We start from the raw sequence: 18226 nt of genomic DNA on the forward strand, positions 1-18226 counted from the left end.
TAAGATGGTATATTTTCTTCAAGAATAATTCACAAGTGAAAAAATGCATTGAGATGTGAGCAATCACGGCTTGCTATTCAATTTGAATTTTCTCGAAACAAGATGAGTAATAAAAATATAATTTTTGCCCACTATTTTTAGCTTTTTACATACTTATTTTTATTTATAACCATTAAATTAAACAAATTAAACAAAAACAATAAAATGTGTGCAAGTGAAAAGTTAAAAACGACGTAGAAAAGAACATTTCTTCATAAGAAAGGGAGAAACAAGGAACTCAAAAGAAAATGATTAAATAATTATATGATAATTTAATGTATTATTACTTGAACAGTGATCATCGTCCTTTGCCTCGCCTCCGCCCACCAAAACCCCTCCAAGCTGTCCTAAAATCCCATTTTCTTCTTCTCTCTGCTCAAAACCCCCAGAGCCTGCGTGCGCTTCCAGTTTCCAGGTTGCAGAAAACCAAAGCCTTCTCTCTCTATTTCAATGGCGGCGACCGCCCCGTGGCATCCCAAGGAAGAAGGATTCGCGGCGATCTGCGGGCTGCTGGAGCAGCAGATTTCGCATTCGGCTTCCTCCGCTGACAAGTCTCAGATTTGGCAGCAGCTCCAACACTACTCTCAGTTCCCCGATTTCAATAACTACCTTGCGTTCATTCTCACACGTGCGGAGGTATGCTCCCCCTCCCTCCACTTCCCCGCAATTATGTATTCATTTCCAATTTGAATCAGTAGGGTTTGTGTTAGTGTGTTTTCAATTTTAATTTGGTTTGATTTGATTTGGATGGATATTGTGTCTGATTGGATTGCATACTTAGAAATCGATAGTCGTTTTTCGAGATTATCGGGGAATTGCGGGTTTTGGTCTGATGGAAGTTATGGGTGCTGAACATTAGGGGTTAGAATGTTTGCTTCGCAATTCGGATTGTTCTGATTGCATTTGGTTTCTGTTCTCTTGGTTTCGACAGTAGTTTTAAGCTGGCAAGACCAGAAAAGTCTTGGAAACTTCAGATGTTTGTCCACAAATCCTTGTTTATGTAGAAACTGTTTGCTGTGATCAAATAGTCAGATAGTTTACAATCCTGTTGCGTGGTAACATGTGTTGTGAAGAAAATGTGATTTCATGTTTATGGTTGTTGGTTAACATAGCAAGACAGTTTTCAGTTTCTATGTGCTGACGGAACTTTAAATTTGGGTAAATTATGGACAGGGTAAATCAGTGGAGGTTAGACAGGCGGCGGGATTGCTTTTGAAGAATAATCTTAAAAATGCTTATACTTCCATGGCTCCTGCATACCAGCAATATATAAAATTGGAATTATTGCCTTGCTTAGGAGTAGCAGACCGACACATCAGGTCTACAGTTGGGACCATAATAAGCGTTGTTGTTCAGCTAGGGGGAATTTTGGGGTGGCCTGAACTATTGCAAGCTCTTGTAAGTTGTTTAGACAGTAATGACCTAAATCACATGGAAGGTGCTATGGACACATTATCCAAGGTAAACGCGATGATTACATTCATTTCCCATGCATATTTCCCCAAAGTTCCTTTATTGTGGAGATACATTAGTGTTTTTTTCTCGTTGTTCTGCTGTGATCAACTCTACCTATGGGTTCATGTTGATCAAGAATTTTGGGTGAAGGTAAGCAGATGTTTTCCTGCTAGTTGCTTGTATGCATATCTTGATACATTTGTAGCTTTCTGTTTGAGGAAAAAAAGATTCTGCCAGGTGCAGCTTTTTGTTTGTCAATTGGCCTTTCTTGCAAGAAGTGCTATTAACTTAAACAAAGTCATGCAGTAATTTAAGTGCTGTAATGCTATTATCTTTTCCCTATAAAGAGGTTCTATTATCTTGAATCATCTCATGCTGGGAGAATAGGTTTCAATAGGACCCTGCTCTAAGTCTACAAAGGGCTAATTGTTTCTGGTATGAGAGAGTATCCTTTCTTATTGTCAGTGGTTTTGAAAAGACTCTGTGCTCTAGCTTTTGTGTGCATCAAACCCTCTGTTTTTTATCTTCACCCCTTATCAGATTAAATTCAATGAAGTTATTTATGGAGACCATTTATGTTATTTTGGTATCACCTTCTGATAGCATCTAACAAGAACGGATATTGTAACAACTATAGTAGCTCCTAACTGCAGCTCTTAATAGTGATGGCACAATCAGAACCTATTTATTTTTATGACATCGATGTTGTGATGTATTACAGATATGTGAGGATATGCCTCAAGTGCTTGATTCAGATGTACCTGGATTGCCTGAACGTCCCATCAACGTATTCCTTCCGAGATTACTTAAGGTAAAATTAAGATTGCTGTATTGTGTTAGAACTTTGTGGTTTTTATTCCTTATAAATGAATTTTCTAGCATTTGACCGCATACCACTGAAAGGTTTGGTCGCAAAGGACTTTAAAGTTAATACTTTCTGCCTCCCCTCCCACTTTCTCTCTGAACTTATATTATATATGAACTTTTACTGATAATCTTTTTTTATTCTTTTGGTCTGGTTGGCTCAACCTGCCTTCCCTTTACACAGTTTTTCCAATCACCACATGCATCGCTTAGAAAGCTTTCCTTGGGTTCTGTAAATCAATACATTATGTTGTTGCCAGCTGTAAGTATATCTCAAATCTCTTGGTACCTTTTCAACCTTTTTCTGATGATTGGGGGTGGTAGAAGCTATGTGTTCTATTTGATTTCAGGCTTTGCATGCATCCATGGATCAGTATCTTCAAGGTTTGTTTATCCTTGCTAATGACCCGTCTTCAGAAGTGAGGAAATTGGTGAGTGCATAAGCATCGATTTATCTTATTTGGGTTAATTCTGAAGCTAAAGGTACCGCATGGAAGTTGAATTAGCAGTTCCACATTTCAGATCAAAAAATTTTCCTTCAAAGTTAACTTCCATTTACGATTTAATTTGCTTGCTATTCAGTCTTACAATCAAATAACGCTACTATAATGGCTTTACAATGTTGCTTTCATAAGTTGTCTTTGTTCTCATCTGCTTTCGTTTTCTCTGTTCAACAGGTTAGTGCAGCATTTGTGCAGCTAATTGAAGTCCGTCCGGCATTCTTGGAGGTGACATATTGCTCTGTCATTATAGTCTTGCCCTAGTTTGTGTTATTTCCATTATGTCTGTGCTACATGCATATGTTGTGTATAATATGGAACAAAATTGTATTAATCCGGTATGCATTCTATCAGGCATCTTACTTTATACTTCTATCTGTAATATTTTGGGTTGGTGTATATGTATATGCATGTGTGTGTGCATATATATGTGTGTGTAAATATGCACACAAACACATCACAACACATACACACATATATAACCTTACTTTTGATCTTTTTTCTCATATTTCTCTGATCATGGTTTTCTTATTGTCATCCATTGTCCTTATCATATTTTGAAGTGACTCTTACCTGGTACTGCAGCCACATTTGAGGAATGTAATTGAATACATGCTGCAAGTCAACAACGACACTGAGGAAGAAGTCGCTCTTGAAGCCTGTGAATTTTGGTACTCTCTCTTAATTGAATATTTTCAGCATTAGCTTATGATTCATTGGTTTTCATAAATTGAGTGAAAAAGTTGGTTTGGTTACGAGGGTCAGTTCATTAGGTTTTGTTTAGTCTTGATGTACGTTTCATAGCCTTTTCACTTCTCTTATAATTCTGCTTTCTATTTAGTCTTAATGTATGTGTCAGCCTTTTGCTGTCTCTAATAATTCTGCTCCCAAGAAATAAGAGTTACTTTTAGAATTGACAACATTTCGATCATTTGCATGACATTGATGTCCTTACCATACCAATATACACTAGGTTTCAAGCATCAACTTAGTAATTAGTATCTATTCACACCAAGTTATTTGCCTCTATACTCCCTCTATCTAAGCTTCTTCCGCATAACTTGCTAATTGTTAATATCAATACTAGGCTGAGGTAGTGGTGAGAAATAGTATGGGTGGTGGAGAATCGAATGTGGTGGGCTATTGTGGTTGGTGAGCTAAGGAGGTAGTTTTTTGACAAGGAACAAGAGTGATGTTTGATATTTGTAAAAATACCACATTTCAGATCGGAGATGAAATTCCATGAGTGATGATGAGTGATGATGGAAGAGCATGATATGACTACCTTATATGTAAAATGGCGTTTTTTGGATTCCATAGCTTTATCTGTTTCTCGTTTTTCATGAATCCTGGAGATACTTTTCTTGCTTGTATATTGTTATTATTACTTGAAAGATCTCTTCTTGTGGTTGGCATGTACTCAACCTATGTTATTGTATATTATTTTCATTTGACATTCAGTGGTTTGACACAGGTCTGCATATTGTGAAGCTCAGTTACCGTCTGAGAACTTAAGAGAGTTTTTGCCACGCCTAATTCCGGTAGAGCTAATAGTTTGTTGAACTTTATCAAATTTTGATAAACCATACTTACTATGGAGTCTTTGGAATGATTTTTTAACACACCTGGTACAACTTCTGCAGATTTTGTTATCAAACATGGTTTATTCTGATGATGATGAGTCCCTTGCTGATGCTGAGGTTATTTCTGGGTTAATTTACGTTTTTGGGTGATTTTGGATTGGCATTTGTTATAGTTTGATATTTATTTGGCAATACTTCATTGTTGCAGGAAGATGGATCTGTCCCAGACCGTGATCAGGTTCATACAGACGTATTTTGATTGTTTTATGATTTTTTTGGTATCTTAAGTTGCACCCTTGATTTATGGAGCTGATATTTGCACTGCAGGATATCAAACCTCGGTTTCATTCGTCACGCCTTCATGGATCTGAGAACGGGGAAGATGATGTAATTTTACACACCAGTATTTGCTGTTTCTTATTAAAATTGTTTGTTAGATTACTTGGACTCCATTAAATATTACTCAAAATTTTCTACTTGATGTTGGGTTTAAGTATGAGGGCAGCATGTAGAAAATCTTTTAAATGACATGATTTTGGATAATGACAGGATGATAATATTGTTGGTATATGGAATTTACGCAAATGCAGTGCAGCAGCTCTCGATATCCTGTCAAATGTGTTTGGCGATGAGATTCTCCCAACGCTGATGCCCTTTGTTCAGGTTAGTGATTTGTTTGGCGTTAAAGTAAAATAATTACTTGTGAAGATTTTATTCTTTTTTTCCTATAAAAATAATTTTATTTTTTCAACCTCCCATTTTTTTCTTAAAGATTTGGATGATTTAGAAAATAACTTGGATGGTTCTCTTCATTAGAGGATTACACAGATCTTTAAATTGGAAAGTTACTCAGTTTCCCTCTGAAAAATGCAGGTTCCAGTAATCTTTTGGTTTTCTTAGCTCATACATGCATGTTCATGTTTATTTTTCTCCGTAATCTCTTTGTGAAGTAATTTGAAAATTATGCTTCAAGTTTCTGTTATGTGAAATGCACTGGCAGGACTTGTATTGTATTTGGGCAGGTGATGATTAAGTAAGTTGAAGAAGATATTCAAATAGATTGCCAACTTGCAACAAGAATGAATTGTAGTTGTACAGCTTCTCTATTGCTGTATGGGTTGGCCTTGCCTTATAATATTGGAAAATAGACATGTATAGAATAGGGCTATCTGGACCTGCTTTTCATCAAATGGAAATGAAGGAAGTAGATTTAGTTAGTTAGTAGAATCTTACGATTGGATAAAGGTCAATATAATAGTAAGATTAATTGCCTTGTAAGGTTTTGAATAAGGGGTAGCTAAAATTGTTCTCACTTTTCTAATGAATACTACTGTTTAAATACATGTTGTAACATCTCAAACATTTGCAGGCCAAGTTGGCCACCAGTGATGATGAAACCTGGAAAGGAAGGGAAGCTGCTGTTTTGGCTCTTGGCGCCATAGCTGAAGGTTGCATCAGTGGTCTTTATCCTCATTTGAATGAGGTAATATCATCTGGCCTGATTTTTTTTCCTTATTTAGAAGAGAATTAAATGTTTATTACTATAAGCTTCAATCAACACGAGAATTTCACTTATAAATACACCCAATAAAAACAAAAGTTTTATTTAAAGATTTGAAGCGGATTGTCCTATTCTTTTGTCATTGCTTTTGAGATTTTCTTCATTTGTGTGCTTGCTGTCCATTGGCTTCCTTTTACCACTTTTCCTGGAGAAGATTAGTTTCAAGTCACACCTGCTTATCTGTTTTCCATGCTTAAAGCATTTTAAAATTTCAAAAGAGTTGTCATCTTTATTTTTTATATATGTAGATGTGGATCAATGTTCTCTTTCTAGATATGCCTACTATATTTCATTCTAGGTGCCGCACTGAATTTGGACTACATTTTTAAATAATAATCTCCCCTATCAATTGTTCAGGTTGACAATTTGAAAATTGTCTAGTATGAGAAAACATTTCCACAAATATGCAAGCTGTACGTTTACCCAAATAAGAAGAAACTAAAGCTGTATGTTCTATTATATTGCTCTGTGTACACGTTCTTGATTACTGAACTGCTCAAGTACAAATTGATTTCCATTGCAGATTGTTGCATTTTTAATCCCCCTTTTAGACGATAAGTTTCCACTTATAAGGAGTATTTCTTGTTGGACACTTTCTCGTTTCAGCAAGTTCATTGTTCAGGTATGTAAATATACCTATGCTTTAACTTTCTTGTTCTGGTATATCACTCAGTTTTGCTATTTCTAGTAATTTGAAAAAGGAAATCTGGAGAGCACATGTTTTCCTTTGCAGATTTTCATGCATTGAAATTTATTCCACTAATTCGTACTTGAATTTTTTATGTTAAAAATTCTCTCTTTATCTGAATATATATCAGTTTTTTTAAAAAACTAGTTTTAAGACTAACCTAGGCGGTTATGGGGCGGAGCTATGAAGAAAACGACTTTGCCCAGAGGGAATGGGCTATAGACTAGCCCAAATGCCTAGGCTATCGCCTTAGGCGCCTAGGTGACCTGGGCATCAAAATTTCTTTTTTTTTAAAACAGCCCAAACGCAAAACAATGCCGTTTTGGGCAGGTTTTTTATTTTTTTTTTATTTTTTTTTATTTTTATTATAAAATTCATGCTAATTTTATGTTTCTAACTTAGTTTCTATTAGTTTACTATGATTTTATGTTGTGAATTCAAGAAGTAATAATAAAGGTCAAATATTTGAGTGCTTGGCATGATTGCTTGATGGTTTTACAAAGAATTATATTATATATATATATATATATATATATATAAAGACTTTGTAAAACCATCAAGCAATCAAATATTTGACCTTTACTACTTCTTCTTGAATTCACATCATAAAATCATATTAAACTAATATTTGGCTATTTTATATATATAGTGTATTAAAATAATTTTAGGTACCGTGAAACTATCGCCTTGAGGCTTTCGCCTAGGCGAGGGTATCCATGAAACGCCTTGGCTTTGCCTTTGCCTTTTGAAACATTGATATTTATGAATCATATAGTTTTTGCTTAATTATAGATATTGTACTTGCAATTTGGCATTTACCCATTTTTTCCTGTCTCAGAGTGCTGGACATCAAAAAGGTTATGAGCAATTTGACAAAGTTCTTGTGGGTCTATTAAGAAGAATACTAGATAATAACAAGCGGGTGCAAGAGGCCGCATGCTCTGCTTTTGCAACTCTAGAAGAGGTTCTTATATAAATGTAGTCCAGTTCTTCCAATAATGTTGTTTAGCTATTACTTATCCGGTTTTAAGTAATGATTATTTATAACCTGCAGGAGGCAGCAGAAGAGTTGGCACCGCGTTTGGAAATGATTTTGCAACACCTTATGTGTGCTTTTGGGAAATATCAGGTTTCTTCCTGACCTGTACCATAGAGTTTCTACAATTTGGACGTTTAGAGATTAAACACTGATTTTTCCCATTCTTTAGTTGATTATATATAACATTTCCGTACTGTCATTCAGAGGAGGAACCTCAGAATTGTATACGATGCTATTGGAACTCTAGCAGATGCTGTTGGTGGAGAGTTGAATCAGGTATTTTGAATGATGAGTTATTAAGTTTATCAAATGCGAATGATTGTGCCAATTGACCAGTATTGCTTTGCAGCCCACTTATCTTGAAATTCTGATGCCACCATTAATTGCAAAGTGGCAACAACTTTCAAATTCAGATAAGGATCTGTTTCCATTGCTAGAGTGCTTTACTTCTATATCACAGGTACGTATCGTTGTTTCTCAGTTGTCTTTTGATTGTTTGCTTTTTTTATTCCGTTCTTTCTTTAGGTGTAATTTAAACCACTACATGTGTATATATGTAAGGCACAATGAAAGAAAAGTAATTTGTATTACTCTTTATTAGTGGTTACTGATTAGTAGATGGAATCACGAAGTTTGGATAGAGAATATGATTAGGGACGACTTGTTTAAAATGTCATTGCCATGAATAATAACTTTTTAAGAACATTATCTGCCTGGGAAGTAACTGAAGTGCATTTTATTGTTACTCTTGTTATTGTCTTTTGTACATGTGACATTATGTCCAATAGATATTAATTTTTCTCATTTTAATAATGAGTACTCTATGAGCTAACAGCCTGAAGTAACATTGATTTGAAAAATAATATTAAGTGTTATATCTAGCGGGTACAAAGCTTGATTTGTTTACTTATTTACAGGCATTGGGTGCCGGGTTCTCTCAGTTTGCTGAACCTGTATTTCAGAGATGCATAAGCATCATCCAGTCCCAACAACTTGCAAAGGTTCAGGCAAAGGTTCATTTCTGATCTTTTGATTGTACGTGAATTACATGATAAGAATGAGCCTTTCACTAATTAAATATCTGGCTGTTTTCTTATGTAGATAACTTCTGTTTCTTTTACTAGGCTGACAATATATCTGTTTAGTTCTACCATGTGCTTTCTACAAGTGACTTCTAGGCCATCTAAGTAGTGTCATCCATCTTAATGTGTTCCTTTCCTAGTTTGAAAAAGATGGCTATGTGGAATGTCTCATATATTGTAGGGTTACATATACACACCATAATACGATGTTCTATTAAAAATTATATCTTGACTGCCTCTTAATGTTTTCAAAGGGGGGAGTAATAGCGTTCTTGCTTTCAAGTCATAGCTTAATTTGTATCTCTTGAAATTGGAGAAATCAACATTCCTAAACAGCTCGTCATGCATATGTGACATCAAAAGGCATAATATTTATCCTGTGATTCATAACTTTATTTGAGCATTCAGAGAAATCAATTTATACACGATTACCTCAATATGTCTGTCTGGAAACTGTGGAAGCCCCACATGTTCCCAAGTCTCACTACATTCTGTATGCGCCACCTTTGGTATCTCTATTATAAGTGGTTTTTTATTTTCTTTTCCTTTAGGTGGTGGTAGGAAACATAAACTTTTAAAAATGAGAAAGGTTCGAAGCAAAACCTTTATCAAACCCTAGTAAGTATCAGGTTATGCTAACTCAAAACACTTGCTACACTAAAGGTCCTTAGATAGATGTCTTTGATCCTTGTAAATGTCTCACTATTTTTTAAAGTTTGTATGTAGTCCCTCAGGTGCCTTTAATATATTTCTACACGAAATGCTTGATTCATGAAAAATATGTACTTTGGTGGTTCAGCTTGCAAGTTCACATGAGAAAATGTTTTGGACTTCTTTTGCAGGTCAATCCTGTACCCTCCGGGGTCCTGTATGATAAAGAATTTATTGTTTGCTCTCTTGATCTGCTTTCTGGACTTGCGGAAGGTCTTGGCAGTGGGATAGAGAGTTTGGTATTCTTCTTTCTCCAAGTTTCTTTATCAAGAATAAATATGGGATAATGGTATTTTTCATTATTAAGGTTCTCTGCCTGAATTCTTTCTTTTCAGAATTTTATATATTCGGTTCCTAGAAAGGAATTTGCCGAATGTATTCCCAGGGTTTGTGCATCGACCTCTCTATAGTGTTTCAAAACTAGTGCAGCATCTCCTTTGAAAATTACATGGATCCACTCTTATTCAATAGTCCATATTGCTTCCCCTTTTAATGTTTTGGCCTGTTCCATTGTTCAATTACAATATAGCTTTCACATAGAAATGGATTTTCATGTTTTCTCATTTGCTCTGCTCCAGGTTTCACAAAGCAATTTGAGGGACCTGCTTTTGCAATGTTGCACGGATGAGGCTTCGGATGTCCGACAGAGTGGATTTGCACTCCTTGGGGATCTTGCAAGAGTAAGTTGAGAATATATCTACCCAATGATTTTTAATTTCTTCAGGTTGGGTTTCTGCTGCATCGGTGTGCATAATTTGAGAACTTAGGTCTAGTAACTTCCCCAAGGAGGAAACTACTAAATAATGTAAGGCTGCAAGGCTACTGTAGTGGAAGATACGAATAGCTGTTAATTTATCTGTGAATGTATTTTTTAATGCCTAACCATGCTGTCTATGATTTGAGTAGGTATGCCCAGTTCATTTGCAACCTCGTTTGCCAGAATTTCTTGATATCGCAGCCAAGCAACTGGTATGTAAAAATTATCCGATGATTGTTACTATTGCTCATGGTAGTCATGACTCATGATTAATTGATATATTGTGGTACAGAATACTCCTAAGCTGCAAGAAACTGTTTCAGTTGCAAACAATGCATGTTGGGCCATTGGAGAGTTAGCAGTTAAGGTAAACATTTCCATTCATACTGGAGTATTCCCAATACCACATTAAAATCTGGTTGTACGGTCATGCCATGATGTTGGGTAGATATTAGATTTAGATTGTAAAGCTTCAGCTGAGATTTTTTGCAATTTAATGACTTGAAAATTTGTGGTTGATTGCACTCTTTTTAGATGATCATTATAAGTGCATAATGTTATCTCATCTATGGGAGGTCATGGCGTCTGCCATCATATTCCCATGCTTTGGTAAACTGGCACAGAACTTTTTCAGCTTTGTGTATATATCTACTTTAGACAAGCAGAGAGAGCTCTACGTATGTTTAACACACGCTGGTAGTTTATTTTTCTAGGTGTAATGATAGACGGTGGGGATTTTATTAAATTCTGTATTCTTTTCTAAATATAAGCAAGCTGATTCCATGCACAAACACATGGTTTGAAGTTCTTAGCAAACTTTTGTTATCAACATACACACATACACATGCATTTGTCTGTTTGTATAGTCGGGTTGGTTTCTTATGTTTCTTTGAATTTCAGGTTCGTCAAGAAATTTCTCCAATTGTTATGACAGTTATTTCTTGCTTAGTTCAAATCCTTCAACACGCAGAGGTGATTTCTTTTCCATTATAATTGCAATATGTACCATGGAGGATGTGCCATCTTATAATTGAATCTCTTGATGCTGAGCAGGAGCTGAACAAGTCACTAATTGAAAACAGTGCTATCACCCTTGGGAGGATTGCGTGGGTCTGTCCAGAGCTTGTGGCTCCCCATATGGAGCATTTCATGCAACGATGGTGCATTGCTTTGTCAATGTAAGTTCTATATATCTACATCTGGCATATTAATCACAGCACTCAAGTAGCGCAGCACCAGTTGTAGTAATATAGTATTATAAGTAATGTGTATTGTCCAATTTGACAATTGGGCAATGGACAATATACTTTCTCATATTGAAGTTAAGAGACAAGATGAATGCTTGAGAAACTATATTGTCCACTTTTCTTTGAAAATGTGGCAGTGACTCAAGTATTATGTCATAACAATGGTCTGCTTCTGACATGCAAAAGTGTTTGTAACAGGATACGTGATGATATAGAAAAGGAGGATGCCTTCCGAGGTCTTTGTGCTTTGGTATGCATCTGCTTTTCTCGATTTTTCTTTTCCATGTATGTGCCACATGAATTTCTATTTACACTTTCGCTTGGATTTCATTAATTTTCCAGGTTAGAACCAATCCATCCGGAGCATTGAATTCACTCATTTATCTTTGCAATGCTATTGCAAGTTGGCATGTAAGAATCTTACTATTCTCATCTTAGATGTACGAGTGTTTGTGTTTTTGTACAAGCTCAAAGTTGTGATTTGTTATGTTGTATAGGAAATAAAGAGCGAAGAGCTTCATAATGAAGTTCACCAGGTGTTGCATGGTTATAAGCAGGTTAGTGTTGCTTTTTGAGATTATGGAATTGAATTGTTATTTACTTATTTTTTATTTTTTGTGGAAATTTTATAAACACAAACAATATGAAACCTTGCTGAAAATATTTTAGTTTCATAGTGGGAGTGAAAATTTTCATTTTGAGATAGATGATGCAGAATAAGCCCAACACATTTTGATTATTTGTTTCAAATATATAATCCATCAGATGCTTGTGAATGGCGGAGCATGGGACCAGTGTATGTCTGCCTTGGAGCCAGCAGTGAGGGAAAAGCTTTCAAAAATATACCAAGTGTAGTACTGTACGCATAGCTGATGTATTGTACCGCCTGGCTCTCTCCTCTTATCAGATCTCACAAGAGTTCTGTATTGCGTCCAAACTGTTGATTTTGTGGATCACCATTGCATTGTGGTCAGGATTTTTACAAGCCAGGTCCAAATTTTCAGTCCCATAATTTTTGGGAAAGTTTTGTTGTTGACTCAAATGAAAGCTTGAAGTTAGCCTGGAATTGGTCTGTACAGCGCATGGCTGGACAAATGAATCTGCATAGGCTTCGGACGATATGGTGTACAGTGCTGAAGGTGTGTTTGTTCTTGTTGTCTTGTATTTAAAGAGAGGCAAGAAGTATCTTGTTCCCATCTTGGATCAATAGATTTTACGTGTTAGATTTAGAGTTTTGCACAATTCTGGAGGTTAGGGTTTGTGTCGGTGATTCCCGCAGATTTGGTACTGCCCCCCCCGGGGGGGGGGGGGGGGGGGGGGGGGGGGGGGGAGGGTGAGGAGGGGGTACCATTTAGCTATTAGAATTTTGCATTAAAGTTTTCCATTGTTTCGTATTTTGTTCAGAAAGCTGTAAACTTTATATTTGAGGATGGAACGCAGTTTATTCTTGCTGTGTTAAGCGGCTGTGATATTTGAAACGGCCGAACGCTAAAATGTTCTGTAACGGTTTGCATTGCGAATTGATTTGAGTGTGTTATTTGTTTCATCTAAATTTTACGTGTTGTAATAGCAGCAAGGTTTTTGGATGGAGATGCCTCGTTTGAGTTGCAAGGTAAAATGCATCGACGGCAAGAGTCTAGGTTATGGTTTTTGTTATGCAAATTTTGGCGAAGCGCATACTAGAACTCGTGTGGAAATTGCTTTTATAACACTTTCTATGGTCACAATTTCAGGGTCAGTAAAGCAATCTCTTGAAAAGCACTTTTTGGATCATGAAAGAGATCTATTTCACAACTTCAAAACATCTAGGTCAAAAACACTTTAATTTGTAATAAAAATTCAACTTGTTTCTAATGAAAGCACCTATGGCGTAAGTGCTCATGAAAGCATTGGAAGCAAGGAACGAGCAATTTAGGTTGGACCTGTTTGGAAGTGCCATATCTAAACTAAAAGCATTAAAAGTGTTTTTGACGATGTTTAGTCAAGAAATTTAAGACGAACGTGGATTACAAAAGCACTTTTTCATTAAGGACTTCATAAAAGTCTTTTGATTTTCATTTTTTCTTTTCTTTTTGAGGAAGACTAATCCATGGTCCATTATGCGACTAGTAGCTCCAAAAATATAGACGATGAATGCAATAACTGGAAAGTAGAGAACATGTAAATCTATCAATACTTGTCGCCCACGTAAAAAACCTAGCTAACTCTGGAGGGAAGCTCCAATTCAAAACCAATAAAGAACATAAATTGTGAAACAAAAGAAGAGAAAAAAAGAGACAAATAAACCACTAAACCAAATAGGTCATCGGCTGGTTGAAATTGCTCGTTCGGGTTTTCACCAACAAAATTAGCTTATGATGATTCAATTACCAGCATTTTGACCCTCATTGCCTACTTACTAGACGCAAGCATAAATAAAACAATAGTGAAGGTCTATCTTGTTTGATAGGTATTTCTAATTGCTAAATGAACAGGGTACACTATGATAATGTGCAGATTATGCTAAAACGGCACTCACATAATTTCGTGTGTTGTTTCGATAGCAACACACCAAAGGGGCGATGTTCCATGGAATGTGCAATGTAGCGTCTCCAACAGACGAGCTCAGTCATAATTCTGGTATTGATAATTGGTCGTACTTCTGGTGATCAGGGGGTTCGCCTGAGAATTAAAGCCAACAAATAGCTGAGGGCGGAGTCTGTTGATGAAAGTGCCACGATGAGTAGCGCCACAAGAACAAGTGTAAGTGTAGCAGTCTTAAGCTGCACAAAATCAATAAAACAACCTCAGATTTGAACTACCAGGAATTGTTATCACTTTTGAATTCGATGAAAGATGGAGAAATAAGTATGCACTGGTTGACTTTAAAACATTGCAAAGTCACAACGTAGGATTCAAAATTCTACACCTTTCAAGTGTAGTTTTGTTTTGTGCATACCGTGCTACGGAAGCCTGGCCATTCGATGTACTTCAGCTGACTAGGCTGCTCAACCAGAAAAACGAATAACAATCTCAACCCCCTAAAGGAAGTAGAAAAACATCCCCAATCAATTAACGATAATTGCAATGTTTTGTTTATCACATATGATAACAGTACATATGCAAGACCACCAATTTGTGGTCCTAGTTATCAAAGGCAATTGACAAATCTATGATCTAAGAGGGGAAGGAAGTACCACACTGCTTCTTTGACAAGACTTAAAAAGTAGGGCTCCTGAGGTGAATTGTCATCAATTCTCAATTGACTATGGTCCCCTCCCACAGATGCAGCGCATATGGTGCCTACATGATGTGCAGGCAAATACTGAATCCCTCTTCCTCCTCTAACAATCTGCGATAACAAAGCTCTATCCTCAATATGCAAGCATCCACAAGATAATTGGACAGAGAGCATAAATGCCATAACAAAAAGAAGAAAAAATTACCCTTCTGGAAGTTACTGAAACATAATTGCAGTTATTGATTTTGACCCCATTACACTGTCTGATTCCAAACGGTAGTTTAGCATGACTGGAACGTCGAACCAAACCTGTAATGTGGCAGATAAAGAACGGAAAATGTAGATTCAGTAGAATTTCCAACCAAGTACCACCCAAAAGAAACAAGAAGAGTCCAGGGATAGTAACCTGAACAGAAGCTTGCCACCGACTGCGAAACAGCCGCCATCCTAGGTCAAATTTGAAACAAATTATGAGAAACAAAACACAAACTCACATCCATATACCAATGGCAGCAGTGCTTGCTTACACACACAATCACGCAATTTGAGTCCTAAAATCTACCATCAACAACACATGAAAAACCCACAACCCAAAATAATTAAAAACAAAACAACCCCCAAACAAATTTTCAATTGGGATTCTTATTTATCTATTCAAATTTAATCTTATAGCAAATTCTTAGCCACCCCATCCCCAAATACTCAATTTTCTTTCAAATGTAGAATTTTTAGGTAAAGAAAACCAGGAAGCTACTGTACCTAACAAAATCTAAAATGTCAACATATCTTCAATCAAAAATTGGTTTCTGGCAATCAAAATTTGAATTTCACAATAAATTCGCGAAGTACACAGAAAGCCTCCTACTGAGAGAACCCTAGTAAGATAGCACCCGAAACGCACTGTTTTGCTCTGCCGAAGTGAGAGAGAAGAGGTGGTGCTTACCTGCTCGACCCGGTCGCTCTGGTTCGCGCGCGCACACGCACACTGTCCTTAGTTGTATAGATAGAGAAGGACGATATCAGAAAATGAAGGACAATCGGACTGCCACCGTTTTGTTTCTCCTTCTGCCAATGCGCGGCGTTGTAACTAGTTGATGAGTAAAATAGGACATCAAATTTAGAACTCGTTAACAAGTGCTTTTAAATAACGAAAAATATTTTTAGAACCAAACGTTAATAAAACTGCAAGTTAATTTTAAAAAAAATATTAAAGTGTTTCAAAAAAAAAAAAACACATAACTAGTATTTTTAGCATGAAACACTTCAAGTGCTTTTGGAACCTAAAAACATTTTCTCTAAAAACCATTTTAGTCATTTCAAAGCACTTGCAAACAAACCATTAGTGAATAGTTTGGTTTGAAATTTTTGATAAATAATAGCATTAGTGGGTGAAATTTCGTGTACAATTTAATTTGAAATTAAGTTTGCTAAAAACTAACTTTGGGGGAATGTTGCTTTGGTAGATACGAGAATATAGATGGCGCATGTACTCTAACATACATAAAGTAATGCGCTGATACACAGCTACAAACACTGCTAGAAAAGCATACTGCTGAAAATAAACTTAATTACAACAATTAAATAGAGAGACCCCAGACTTAAAACAAATATTCAGTTTTTTATGCCTACTTTTGAAATTCACATGTAATAACAATATATTTCGCGGTCAATCGTACCCAAATAAATTGAAAGTCGAAGATCAACAATATGTTTGCATACCCGTATCATACCCAAATAAATAAATAATCGGAAGTCGAAAATTCACATGTAATTTTTCACTTTTCACCCATAGAGACCCAGTGTCACATTCTGATCTGGGCGGGACCATTTTTCGGGCCTGACTCCACCGTAGCACGATATTGTGCGTTTTGAGCCCCCAACACACCTTCACGGTTTTGTTTCTGGGAACTCACATGAGAGCATACTCGCTTAACTTCGGAGTTCCAATGGAAAGCGAAGTTAGTAAACTCCCAAAAGGTCTCGAACTAGGTAGAGATGAGAATATACATATAAGGATCACACCCATGGATGATGTGGGATGTCACAATCCACCCCCTTTAGGGGCCCGACGTCCTCGTCGGCACACCACGGCCAGGGTTAGGCTCTGAGACCAAATTGTCACATCTCGACCCCGGCGGGACCACTTTCCGGGCCCCATCGTAGCACGATATTGTCCGCTTTGGGCCCCCAGCACAACCTCACGGTTTTGTTTCTAGGAACTCACACGAGAACTTCCCAGTGGGTCACCCATCCTAGGAATGCTTTCGTGTGAGTTCCCAAAAACAAAATCGTGAGGGTGTGCTGGGGGCCCAAAGCGAACAATATTATACTACGGTGGAGTCGGACCCGGAAAGTAATTTCGCTCGGACCGGGATGTGACACCCATATCTCATAAAAATGTCCAGTTTTTTTATGCCTTCTTTAATATTACAGAGAATATCATAATATCATAAAAATGTCCAGTTCTTTTATGCCTTCTTTTTATATATATATATATATATATATATATATCTGAACTCAAAGAAAATATAGAACGAACATAAAAAAGGCAAATTATGAACGTTTGGAAGCTAATTTCATTAGCAATTAAAGCAACCAAGCTCTCTCAAGATCATGATTCAGAACCCCCCAGGAACCCAGAAATTTAATGAAAATTTTTCTAATCATTCAATTGGATTAGACAAAATCATGAATTTTTTTCTAAAGCCCAATTATATTAAATCACAAATTTGAAGTAGATTTTGACATGCAATAAGTCAATAGGATAGGAATCGCTTCAGACTAACTTCGATGGCAGGGCCTCCGGAATCGCCCGATCTGAACCAAGCTCCTAAGTTATAAGGAGATGCCGTCGATGTGAAATTCAACACGCAAACCTTTGTCGCAGCTGTGGCGCTTGGTGGTGGCGGGGGTTCCACACTGGGAGAGACTCGAGAAAAGGAATCTAGTTTTCTGGTTCAGAGAAAAGGGAATGAAGGAAAATAGTGAAGAAGAGGGAAAATGCTGTTGAAATCTTGCAGGAACAATCCTAGGTAGAGCTTTTGAAACCAACCCCTTTCTCTCCCTCGAATCGTACACCCCCTGTGACTTTGTCTGCCTGCAAGCCGCATGCCTTCCTCTCACCACCAAATCCTTATCTCTTTCCTGACAGCATGCTCTCATCGAGTCCCACTGCAGCTCACAAAGAAAGGAAATAAAGGTCTCTAACCCACCCAACCCGTTCGAAACCCTACAGACTAAAATGACCATCACACCCCTGCCTTTCCATGATCGTCAACACGTGGCATGAAGATCAGCGGCAAAGAGAGTCAGTGGCAGCCTCATAAATAAAGTGAAATTTGGCTCCAAATACTATTCATTTGTACAGTGCAATTGAAAAGCCTTCTTTAGACTAGGTAATTAGGACTGTTTTAGGTTTGATTATGAGCTAGTCTGGTATTGTTGTGATTTTCAAAAAGAAATTGTTTTTGTTGTTTTGTA

The 18226-nt window shown here is 36.8% G+C and overlaps 2 protein-coding genes across 3 annotated transcripts; one reads left to right on the plus strand and one right to left on the minus strand.

Annotated features, from left to right (window-relative positions):
* Window positions 1-255: 255 nt before the first annotated feature.
* Window positions 256-13078, plus strand: LOC137727889 (transportin-1-like). Of its 2 annotated transcripts, none has more exons than XM_068466750.2 (29): window positions 256-675; window positions 1213-1500; window positions 2216-2305; window positions 2543-2620; window positions 2709-2789; window positions 3036-3086; window positions 3444-3529; window positions 4333-4399; window positions 4502-4558; window positions 4650-4679; window positions 4769-4828; window positions 4991-5104; window positions 5811-5924; window positions 6526-6624; window positions 7529-7654; window positions 7745-7819; window positions 7934-8005; window positions 8079-8189; window positions 8647-8730; window positions 9654-9761; window positions 10101-10202; window positions 10429-10491; window positions 10572-10646; window positions 11180-11251; window positions 11333-11457; window positions 11725-11776; window positions 11869-11937; window positions 12024-12083; window positions 12292-13078. In XM_068466750.2, exons 1-29 carry the CDS (start codon window positions 490-492, stop codon window positions 12379-12381), a joined length of 2685 nt encoding a protein of 894 aa, XP_068322851.2. In that variant the 5' UTR covers window positions 256-489; the 3' UTR covers window positions 12382-13078. The 2 variants fall into 2 exon arrangements, with proteins under 2 accessions (XP_068322851.2, XP_088534616.1); XM_088678490.1 differs by having other exon boundaries at window positions 273-675; window positions 8647-8742.
* Window positions 13079-13790: 712 nt separating this feature from the next.
* On the minus strand, window positions 13791-15850 carry LOC137727888 (uncharacterized). The gene is made up of 6 exons (XM_068466749.2): window positions 15690-15850; window positions 15153-15193; window positions 14952-15055; window positions 14703-14857; window positions 14465-14546; window positions 13791-14288 (listed from the first exon to the last, which is right to left on the minus strand). Exons 2-6 carry the CDS (start codon window positions 15190-15192, stop codon window positions 14175-14177), a joined length of 495 nt encoding a protein of 164 aa, XP_068322850.2. The 5' UTR covers window position 15193; window positions 15690-15850; the 3' UTR covers window positions 13791-14174.
* Window positions 15851-18226: the final 2376 nt, after the last annotated feature.

The sequence above is a fragment of the Pyrus communis genome, chromosome 10, assembly GCF_041283825.1.
Source record: "Pyrus communis isolate YQ-2024b chromosome 10, ASM4128382v1, whole genome shotgun sequence".
In the NCBI taxonomy this organism is placed as follows: domain Eukaryota; kingdom Viridiplantae; phylum Streptophyta; class Magnoliopsida; order Rosales; family Rosaceae; genus Pyrus; species Pyrus communis.